The 11,314-nt window shown below is 43.1% G+C and overlaps 1 protein-coding gene, 1 non-coding gene and 1 pseudogene across 3 annotated transcripts in view; 1 reads left to right on the top strand and 2 right to left on the bottom strand.

Annotated features, from left to right (window-relative positions):
* Positions 1–534: 534 nt before the first annotated feature.
* LOC116551108 lies at positions 535–596 on the top strand. Its single transcript, XR_004268725.1, has one exon. It is a non-coding gene; the product is annotated as a U7 small nuclear RNA (small nuclear RNA).
* A 4,886-nt stretch (positions 597–5,482) lies between these two features.
* On the bottom strand, positions 5,483–5,581 carry LOC116551104 (annotated as a pseudogene).
* A 3,427-nt stretch (positions 5,582–9,008) lies between these two features.
* HMGN1 (high mobility group nucleosome binding domain 1) overlaps positions 9,009–11,314 on the bottom strand; it is a 7,050-nt gene continuing 4,744 nt past the window's right edge. For both annotated transcript variants that reach the window (XM_032276860.1, XM_032276861.1), the window contains one exon: positions 9,009–9,735. In XM_032276860.1, the coding sequence (XP_032132751.1) occupies positions 9,688–9,735 (48 nt within the window). In that variant the 3' untranslated portion in view covers positions 9,009–9,687. The remainder of the gene's footprint in view (positions 9,736–11,314) is intronic.

Raw genomic sequence — 11,314 nt, 5'->3', positions numbered from 1 at the left:
GATGACAAGGATAAAGATCTTTATGATGATCCACTTCCACTTAAGAAATAATCAGGCCGGGCGCGGTGGCTCAAGCCTGTAATCCCAGCACTTTGGGAGGCCGAGGCGGGTGGATCACGAGGTCAAGAGATCGAGGCCATCCTGGGCAACATGGTGAAACCCCGTCTCTACTAAAAATACAAAAAACATTAGCTGGGCATGGTGGCGCGTGCCTGTAATCCCAGCTACTCAGGAGGTTGAGGCGGGAGAATTGCCTGAACCCAGGAGGCGGAGGTTGCGGTGAGCCGAGATCGCCCCACTGCACTCCAGCCTGGGTAAGAGTGAAACTCCGTCTCAAAAAACAAACAAACAAACAAACAAAAAAAACAGATCAAGCCAGGTGAGCACCATTAGTCCTAGCTACTGGAGACTAAGGAGGCTGAGGCAGAATGATCCCTTGAGCCCAGGAGTTCGAGACTGTATTGAGCTATATGGTTGCCCTACCGTACTTCAGTCTGTGTAACAGTGAGACCCCATTCTCTAAAAAACAAAAACAAGTGTTACAGCTCTTTTAGAATTTGTCTAGCAGGCTTTCCAGTTTTTGCCGGAAAGCCCTTTAAAAAAATTTATTTAAAAAACCCAACCAGGCCCGGCACGGTTGTTCACGCCTGTTATTCCAGCACTTTGGCAGGCCGAGGCGGGTGGATCACGAGGTCAAGAGATCGAGACCATCCTGGGCAACATGGTGAAACCCCGTCTCTACTAAAAATACAAAAAATTAGCTGGGCATGGTGGCGCGTGCCAGTAATCCCAGCTGCTCAGGAGGCTGAGGCAGGAGAATTGCCTGAACCCAGGAGGCGGAAGTTGTGGTGAGCCGAGATCGCGCCATTGCACTCCAGCCTGGGTAACAAGAGCGAAACTCTGTCTCAAGAAAAAAAACAAAAAAACCGGCCGGGCGCGGTGGCTCAAGCCTGTAATCCCAGCACTTTGGGAGGCTGAGGCGGGTGGATCACGAGGTCAGGAGATCGAGACCATCCTGGTCAACATGGTGAAACCCCGTCTCTACTAAAAATACAAAAAATTAGCTGGACATGGTGGCGCGTGCCTGTAATCCCAGCTACTCAGGAGGCTGAGGCAGGAGAATTGCCTGAACCCAGGAGGCGGAGGTTGCGGTGAGCCGAGATCGCGCCATTGCACTCCAGCCTGGGTAACAAGAGCGAAACTCCGTCCCCAAAAAAAAAAAAAAGAAAAAGAAAATGTGATACACATACATCGTAAACTATTTCGCAGCCATAAAAAAGGACAAAATCATGTCTTTTGCAGCAACATGGATGGAGCTGGAGTCCATTATCCTAAGTGAAATAACTTAGAAACAGAAAATCAAATAATGTATCCTCTCACTTATAAGTGGGAGCCAAACTTGGGTGCATATGGACACCGGAGACACCAAAAGAGGGGAAGGTACAACAGGTACAGCATTCACTGTTCGGGTGATGGGCACACTAGAAGCCTAAACCTCACTATTACCCAATACATTCATGTAACAAAACTGCACATATACTCTCTGAATTTATAAAGATAAAAAAAATATATTGGGCCAGGTGAGGTGGCTTATGCCTGTAATCCCAGCACTTTGGGAGACCAAGGCAGGCAGATATCAAGGTCAGGAGTTCAAGACCAGCCTGACCAACATGGCAAAACTCCATCTCCACTAAAAATACACAAAGTAGCCAGGCATGGTGGCAAGTACCTGTAATCCCAGCTACTTGGGAGGCTGAGGCAGGAGAATTGCTTGAACCCGGGAGGCAGAGGTTGCAGTGAGCCAAGATCATGCCACTGCACTCCAGCTTGGGTGACAGAGTGAGACTCCATCGAAAAAAAAAAAAATTAACTTTTAGGAAGATTGTGTGTTTCTCATTTGTTCTAATCTTTTTTTAATGTCAAAGACTTTAGTCAAAAATGCCCATTTTTTATGCCTACCAAGAACCACACAGAGACCTGAAAATGTGAGAGCAGCACACCTCTCTACCAAAGCACCTAGGCTCTGCCCATCCCAGTGTCTAGGAGACTGCTTTATTCATATTACCTCAATTAAGTCCGTTGAATTTAATATTTCATTCATATTGTCTTTAAAGATAGATGAAATAAGGAAAACTGAAGCAGAAAGTGAGAAATCATGTGATGACCATTAAGGTTGTCTTCACTGTATTTCTCTTAAAAATCTAAATCGGCACTGGTGGAAATGACAATCTTGCACATTTTAATATGCAGCCACATCCTTGCATAGAAACAGCCAAGCATGCAAGACTCTTTCTTCTCTATGAATCATGCATAACAGATTAGTGTATTTTAAAATTCTCATACATAACTTGAATGTCTTATCATTAGCATTCATACATTTTTTTAAATTAGAATTTTCTAAGGAGTAAGATTAAGTGCTTTCCAGAGATAAAATTTATGTAAAATTTTATATACATTTTAATATAATTCAGTTATGGATTAAATCTAAAACACAAAAGTAATCTTTACAGTTAACGATGTAAGGAGGCACCGAAGGACTTAACAAAAGCCGCACTCTAGCAGGATAGCACAGCCAGACCTTATGAGTACGAGTTCCCATGATCATGCTCAACTCAACGTTAAATTAAGTGTAGTTTCAAAGGCTTTCCTCAACACTATATATTGCCGTCAGGTGGGTGGGGGGCGAGCAGGAATCTGCCAGGAATCTAGTGATTATAGGTTCTGAAACTCACTCAGGAAGAGAAGCAAACGTGTATTGCGCACCAACTGCCAGGCCCCGCATCGTCCACTCTGACCCTCTGAGTAAGGTATTACCGTCCCTTCGGTTAAGCCCATTACCTGTATCCTTTAGCCCCTTCTGTTATGAGGTCATGTTCATTTGCAGCCGAGAGGTGGTGGAATGTAGCCACAGATGATGTGCCTTGCCCTGATGCCGATCTGTGTTCACCAAAGCAAGGGTCTCCTGTCCTCCTGCCATTTCCCCTCAAGTCCATCACTAACCATGGCACTATCCATTTCCATGCCCTCAAAAAAAATCTCAAGACATCTACTTACTGTTTTCCACTGGAAAAGATTTTGTGGAATCAGCATCTGGAAGCTAATATGTAATTATAAAGGTGGAACTAGCCATGCTGGATTCTTTTTTTTTAGATGGAGTCTAACTCTGGGGCCCATGCTGTAGTGGTGTGATCTCGGCTCACTGCAACCTCTGCCTCCTAGGTTAAAGCGATTTTTCTGCCTCAGCCTCTGGTAGCTGGGATTTCAAGCACATTAGCCACCCCCGGCTAATTTTTTTTTTTTTTCTGTATTTTTAGTAGAGACAGGGTTTCACCATGTTGGCCAGGCTGGTTTTGAACTCCTGACCTCAAGTGATCTGCCTGCCTCAGCCTCCCAAATTGCTAGGATTACAGGCATGAGCCACTGTGCCCTGCTTTTTTTTTTTTTTTTTTTTTTAATTTTAATAGCAGTTTCTTTTAAAATTGGATTTGTATCCAATTCTGAGAAAATGTACAATACTCCAAAGGTAAATGAGCTTTTACTCCTAAATATTTGTTCTTATGCATTTTGTTCCCTTTCAGTTTCATATTTGTAGCGATTATTTAAATAATATTCATTCTTATTTGCTTCCCAAAACGCTGATGGTTATTGGGACTGCTTGCCTGGTTACAGGGGCTTTTGTGTACTATGGGCATGAGCAGTAATTATTCCTAATTGAGGAATTATAAAAAACTGTAATGGCCGTCAGCCAGGTGTGGTGGCTCACGCCTGTAATCTAAGCACTTTGGAGGCCAAGGCGGGCGGATCACCTGAGGTCAGGAGTTCAAGACCAGCCTGACCAACATGGTGAAACCCCGTCTCTAAAAAAAAAAAAACTGTAATGGCTAAATTATGGTTTTTACCGCACGATGAAATATTAAGCAAGTATCAAAACATTTTACAGTTAAGGAAAAACGCAAACATATGAAGAAAATTCACCATGTCTAAAATAATTGCTTGCAGCTTCTGGGATTAAATGGTTTTGTTTGTTTTTTGAGGCAGAGTCTTGCTCTGTCACTCAGGCTGGAGTGCAGTGGTAGATCTCAGCTCACTGGTTCAAGTGATTCTCCTGCCTCAGCCTCCCGAGGAACTGGGATTACAAGCACTCACCATCAGCTGATTTTTCTTTTTTTTTTTTTTTTTTTTGAGACGGAGTTTCACTCATGTTACCCAGGCTGGAGTGCAATGGCGCTATCTCGGCTCACCGCAACCTCCGCCTCCTGGGTGCAGGCAATTCTCCTGCCCCAGCCTCCTGAGTAGCTGGGATTACAGGCACGCACCACCATGCCCAGCTAATTTTTTGTATTTTTAGTAGAGACGGGGTTTCACCATGTTGACCAGGATGGTCTCCATCTCTTGACCTCGTGATCCACCCGCCTCGGCCTCCCAAAGTGCTGGGATTACAGGCTTGAGCCACCGCGCCCGGCTGATTTTTCTATTTTAGTAGAGATGGGGTTTCACCTTGTGAAATTCCTGACCTCAAGCTCAAGTGATCTGCCCGCCTTGGCCTCCCAAAATGCTAGGATTACAGTGGTGAGCCACCACGCAGGGACCCTAAATGGTTTCTTACTTTATATTTTTGGAAGTTTCAAAAGATGTAATCTAACTTTCATAATCTTGAAATAAAAGCAATTGTTACCAATTGATGAGCTACTTCCCATGATCTACTTAAGCCTAATTGCTTAGAAATTCTCAATTCTAATTCTCAAAATTACTTGGTGTTTTAACCAAGTATTTCTATTGCAAACTCATAGAGCAAATGGGGATTGTGATAAGCAGATACATCTTTAGGTCTATCTGTGTGGGTTAGTAGAGATTAGTTTTTAGTTTGCCAATGCTTGTTTTAATGCAAAAAAGTCTAAATGTCTGACAAATTATATATTCTTGAAATAAACTACACAGTGCTTACAAATGCTGTGTAGGTAAACTCATTGACATAGGAGAAAGGTCACAGTATGCTCAAGACTACAAAATAGGATGTACACCACCACTTTGTATAATCATATAAGCATAGGATAGGATCTGAGAAAAATGCATCTTTAAATAGCTACTTAAATAGTTGTCTAAGTAAGCGAATTATGGGTGTTGTTAGCTTGTCTGCAGTTCCTAAGGTTTTTTTAATAAGTATTAATTGCTCCGCTATGATCACACACATATTTCTCACCCCTGCATCTGTCCATCCTCCTGACCTCTCATCCCTACCCCCACAAGACTTTTACACACATTTCCCAAACTGCTACAACAGAACAGAACCTCCCCCTGGGGCCTCCATGATTACAATGAATCCAAGCTAAGTACCAAGATCTGTGCCTTAAATCCTGATTAACCCACATCTGACGCACAACAAGCTCAATCTCTGAGAAGCCAAGAGAATGCAGGGTTCTTGTTCACTAGTTTTTCTAATCAACCAATTGCTATCTGATAAGTTCTCTTCCTTATACTTTTTTTTATTATTAAATTTTTATTTAAAAAAACAATTTGCGCAGGGGCCACGCTAATCTCTGTATCGTTCCAATTTTAGCATATGCGCTGCCGAAGTGATCACTCCTTATACTTTTAAATGCCTGATATTGGTACATCCAGTCAACCACTCTCATCACTCAAAAGTACTGTCAACTGTTTGAAGGGCATGAGATTAACTTTCTGTACTGATCCCAGAAAACATACCTCAAAGTGGCTTTTGAGACAAGATCTTTGTCCCCCAGGCTAGAGTGCAATGACGCAATCTTAGCTCACTGCAGCCTCGAAATCTTGGGCTTGTGATCCTCCTGCCTCAGCCTCCTGAGTAGCTGGGACCACAGACATGCATCACAATGCTCAGCTAATTTTTAAAAATTTCTGTAAAGGTGGGGTCTCGCTGCTGGCCAGGCTGATTTGGAACTCAGACTCAAGCAATCCTCCTCCCTTGGCCTCCCAAAGCACTGGTGTGACTGCCACATCCAGTCCCCATGGTGGCTTTAAAAAACTTTTTTTTTTTTTTTTTTTTTTGGGAGGGGGTTTGCTCCTGTTACCCAGGCTGGAGTGCAATGGCGCGATCTCTGCTCACCGCAACCTCCGCCTCCCGGGTTCAGGCAATTCTCCTGCCCCAGCCTCCTGAGTCGCTGGGATTACAGGCACGCACCACCATGCCCAGCTAATTTTTTGTATTTTTAGTAGAGACGGGGTTTCACCATGTTGACCAGGATGGTCTCGATCTCTTGACTTCATGATCCACCCGCCTCGGCCTCCCAAAGTGCTGGGATTACAGGCGTGAGCCATCGCGCCCGGCTAAAAAACTTTTTCCTTTGACAGTTGAAGTCAGTTTATCACAAAAATGTGTTCCTTCCTGTGGGTAGGATAAAAAAAAAATAAGGAAAATGGGCAGCCTTAGGGCTAGCAAACACCCGAGTAACTGGTCAGATAAAACAAGGCAAGCCTTTCCCCCAAAAAAGCTGTAGAAAAGCCTAACAGAGTAGTTCCAGGTAGGAACTTAAAGTACTTCTGTTATGCTTTCTACAATTTTTTTTTTGGTATCAATCTATAAACCAAAACCCTTTCCCTGTTTTATTTTGTAAGAAAAACTAGTGATTTCTTTAAACATGTCATTACAATTAGTATAGAACGATTGAGAAAATCTGTGATTTCAAAACATCTATCACCACTCTAAGGGGTGGGAAGGTTGGGGAGTTTAATTAACTAAACACTGGCAGATGGGTTCTATGGATAAAATTCTTATCAAAAACTTACCTATTCTCCTATACTTGGAAATTAAAGGCAAATCTGTTCATCACTGTTTCAGGCCTCCATAGTGTAATGACCACGGCACTCAGCTGGCCCTAGTCCCTTCCCACCCCCCACGGGTTATCAGAACTTCTTTGCTGTCAGGTTATCCCATGTCACTGTCGTTGCATTTGCTTTTACTATATCCTCACTATTCCCTATCAACTCTGCTCAGGCAGTCTGTGCAGAGATCTATGACCCCATAGGGCTTGTTTTTAAAGGATTCTTGCCTACTAATCACCCCACAGGCAAAACACACCAAATGTACAGAGGTTTGAATTGTTCCAAGGACCCTTTAGTGATAACCTCAGCAAGGTCCATCTCTGGCCATTTTCACTTTTGCCAAATCAACAGTTGCCCTACATCACCTCTAAAGACTACTTAAAGGGCAAAATGAGAATACAATGTATGTGAAAGCAAATCAGGAAAATACATACCACACTAGATTTAGTCATAGCTTACTCTGTATTTTTTTTTGAGTTTCACTCTTGTCACCCAGGCTGGAGTGCAACGGTGTGACCTTGGCTTGCTGCAACCTCCACCTCCTAGGTTCAAGTAATTCTCCTGCCTCAGCCTCCTGAGCAGCTGGGATTACAGGTGCCAGCTACCAAGCCCACCTTATTTTTATGTTCATAGTAAAGACCCGGTTTCACCATGTTGGCCGGGCTAGTTTCCAATTCCTGACCTCAGGTGATCTACCTGCTTTGGCCTCCCAAAGTGCTGGGATTACAGGTGTGGGCCACCATGCCTGGCCTACTCTGTGCTTTTCTTTAACATACGAAGAGCTAGTAATTATGTATTTGCTTTAATTCAAAAGACACTGCATTGTTCTCCCATTAAACCAATATAGTCAAGCACTTCAAAGGACATAGCAGTTATCTCAAGTAGTTATGTCCCACGTATCAGACAATGAACCACATAATGGTCCCATAACACTGTACTTTTACTATACTCAGATCTAAGTTTACATAGACAAATACTTACCATTGTATTACAACTCCCTATAGTATTTACACGGTAACATGCTGTGTAAGTCTGTTGCCTAGGAGCAATAGGTTCAACCATACAGCCTAAGTATGTAATAGGCCATGCCACTGAAGTTTGTGTTAAGACACACTGTTGTTCACACAATAAAACAATGTTTCTTTTTTTTTTTTTTGAGACAGAGTTTTGCTCGTTACCCAGGCTGGAGTGCAATGGTGCGATCTCAGCTCACTGCAACCTCCGCCTCCTGGGTTCAGGCAATTCTCCTGCCTCAGCCTCCTGAGTAGCTGGGATTACAGGCACGCGCCACCATGCCCAGCTGATTTTTTGTAGCTTTAGTAGAGACGGGGTTTCACCATGTTGACCAGGATGGTCTCGATCTCTTGACCTCGTGATCCACCCGCCTCGGCCTCCCAAAGTGCTGGGATTACAGGCTTGAGCCACCGCGCCCGGCCCTAAAACAATGTTTCTTAAGACAGTATCCAGGGATTCATGACTGTATCAAACAAAAACTAAACATTTTACTCTTTAAAGAATTTTGGGGCCGGGCGCGGTGGCTCAAACCTGTAATCCCAGCACTTTGGGAGGCCGAGGCGGGTGGATCACGAGGTCAAGAGATCGAGACCATCCTGGTCAACATGGTGAAACCCCGTCTCTACTAAAGCTACAAAAAATCAGCTGGGCATGGTGGCGCGTGCCTGTAATCCCAGCTACTCAGGAGGCTGAGGCAGGAGAATTGCCTGAACCCAGGAGGCGGAGGTTGCGGTGAGCCGAGATCGCGCCATTGCACTCCAGCCTGGGTAACAAGAGCGAAACTCCGTCTCAAAAAAAAAAAAAAGAATTTTGGAAGACCAAATGTGGAACTTTTTTTTTGAGACAGGGTCTCACTGCTTGCAGTGGTGTCATCTGGGCACGCTACAACCTCCACCTCCCAGGTTCAAGTGATTCTCCTGCCTCAGCCTCCCGAGTAGCTGGGACTACAGGTGCAAGCCACCATGCCCGGTGAATTCTTTTATTTTTAGTAGAGAAAGGGTTTCACCATGTCGGCCAGGCTCAAATGTGAAAATTCTGTAAATAAAATTTAAACCAGAACTTAATCCACATGCTTTAAAATATTGTTTCATAATTGAGATTTTATTGGTTGAAGACCAGTACAGACATTTCAATTTGTACACAATTCTTAACATACGTAACAAAAATCTAAAAAGCCATGTATAATTCCTTTTTAAAGTTATTCCAGTGACTTTCCAGCTTAAAATTTAGACGCAAATTTTCCGTAAGAGGCTATCAAGTACCTGTATCTTCACATGTTGATAAGCTGTTACATATGTCCCAACAATTCACAACTGAATAGCATGTACACTACATATTCCAATTTTTAATCGTTCACAGCACAGTAACAAAGTTATTAGGAAAACAGGACTATCACACCAAAGATGTTACAGAGTGCACACAATTCTGACAGGGAGAGCCACGATCAGAGTGGTTTTCTTTAGGAAACAATTCTACTAAAAAACATGGGAATAGAAGTAATTTAAAATGTTCAAGACATTAAATGCAAGACTGACTCCATATTGCCATTTAATATGCTTTGTATTATAGGATATAAAAACTAACCCCCCATCTATGGAATGTTAAGCTGACACCCAAGACAGTCAAAGCCTCCCATAATTCAATATCCCACACTATTTTCTGGTTGTACCAAAAAATAAACAACCAGAAAATGATTTCACCTCTTAAAAAAAAGCATTTACACTTAAAAAATGGGATGAGGTGGGATTCCCTCCTTCTTAAAAATGTTTCTAGAGCTACTAAAAAACTTGCATTTACAAAATAGTTGATAAAAATATTCCTCTGGATTGTACAAGAAGGGAGACAGGGACCACTGATAAGACATGGTATATGGTATTAATCAGACTTGGCTTCTTTCTCTCCTGCTTCATCAGAGGCTGGACTCTGCAAAACAAAGGAAATTCAGATCTTTAGGAATACGTTGTCATTTTATTTATATGCAACTATCAGATGTTTTTTTGAGATGGAGTTTCGCTCATTACCCAGGCTGGAGTGCAATGGCGCAATCTCAGCTCATTGCAACCTCTGCCTCCTACATAGCTGGGATTACAGGCACGTGCCACCATGCCCAGCTAATTTTTTTGTATTTTTAGTAGAGACGGGGTTTCACCATGTTGACCAGGATGGTCTCGATCTCTTGACCTCGTGATCCACCTGCCTCGGCCTCCCAAAGTGCCGGGATTACAGGCTTGAGCCACCGCACCCGGCCAGATGTTTTAAAAAGTCAATAATCTTTTGTTATTTGTAAAGTCACCTACTCTTGTTTAAAACAACTTTTGTAACCACCCTCCCAACCCCAAATCAATACTTCTAGCACTTCACGGTAATGTGCATGTCAGAGAAGCAAAAAATGTGAGTCGCACCACACGTACATTCCAGGCTGAGGTCACTGTCTTGTTTTCAGCTTTAATGCCCTAACCAACTGTCTTTTTTTCTGGTCTTCTTAGTGCCACTATTTTACATCTTTGTGCTTTTTACTGATGATTTTGCTGTTTAAAATGGCCCCCAAGCATCTTGTCCAAGTGCTATCTAATGTTGCTAAATCCAAGGCTGTGATGTGCCAAAGAACATGTATTGGAGAGCTTTGTTCAGGCACCAATTACAGTGCACTATTGGTAGCGAGTTCAACGTGAATTTAACAAACATTAAGGCATGTGTAACAGAAACACACATGTAACAAGGCCACGTATTTTTCAGTTGATGAAAATGTGATCAAGGTTTGTAGGAACCCAATCCTGTATTTCCCCTACGTGAAATGGCTTCATACTTGTGGCAGCCTTATATTAATAGAACACAGCTATAAACAAGGGAGAACCAACTGTAATTTGATAACGTGTATTAGAAGGTCAAGTTCTTCCTTAAAATCAGAAGTAGATTAGCAATGTGATCTTATGATCACACAATATTTTATGTACGGTTAGAATTAGGAAGTACAGGCTGAGTGAGGTGGCTCATGCCTGTACTTCAAACACTTTGGGAGGCTGAGGTGGGCAGATCACCTGAGGTCAGGAGTTTGAGACCAGCCTCGCTAACATGGTGAAATCCCATTTCTAAAAATAAAAAAAAACTAGCCGGGCGTGGTGATGGGTACCTGTAATCCCAGCTACCCAGGAACCTGAGGCAGGAGAATCACTTGAAGCCAGCAGGTGGAGATTGTAGGGAGCCAAGACTGCGCCACTGCACTGCAGCTTGGGCAGTAAGAGTGAAACTCTGTTTCAAAAAACTACAACGTACAAGTTAAAAAACAAACTGGGATTGTAAATTTCTAAATTTAGGAGTAAGCAGCTTGTCACTTAAGAATTTGATGTAGGCCGGGCGCGGTGGCTCAAGCCTGTAATCCCAGCACTTTGGGAGGCCGAGGCGGGTGGATCACGAGGTCAAGAGATCGAGACCATCCTGGTCAACATGGTGAAACCCCGTCTCTACTAAAACTACAAAAAAAAAATTAGCTGGGCATGGTGGC

This window comes from Sapajus apella, unplaced genomic scaffold, assembly GCF_009761245.1.
Source record: "Sapajus apella isolate SASKATOON/1434 unplaced genomic scaffold, GSC_monkey_1.0 scaffold8, whole genome shotgun sequence".
Lineage (NCBI taxonomy): Eukaryota > Metazoa > Chordata > Mammalia > Primates > Cebidae > Sapajus > Sapajus apella.
This window is presented reverse-complemented; position numbering and strand designations above follow the sequence as displayed.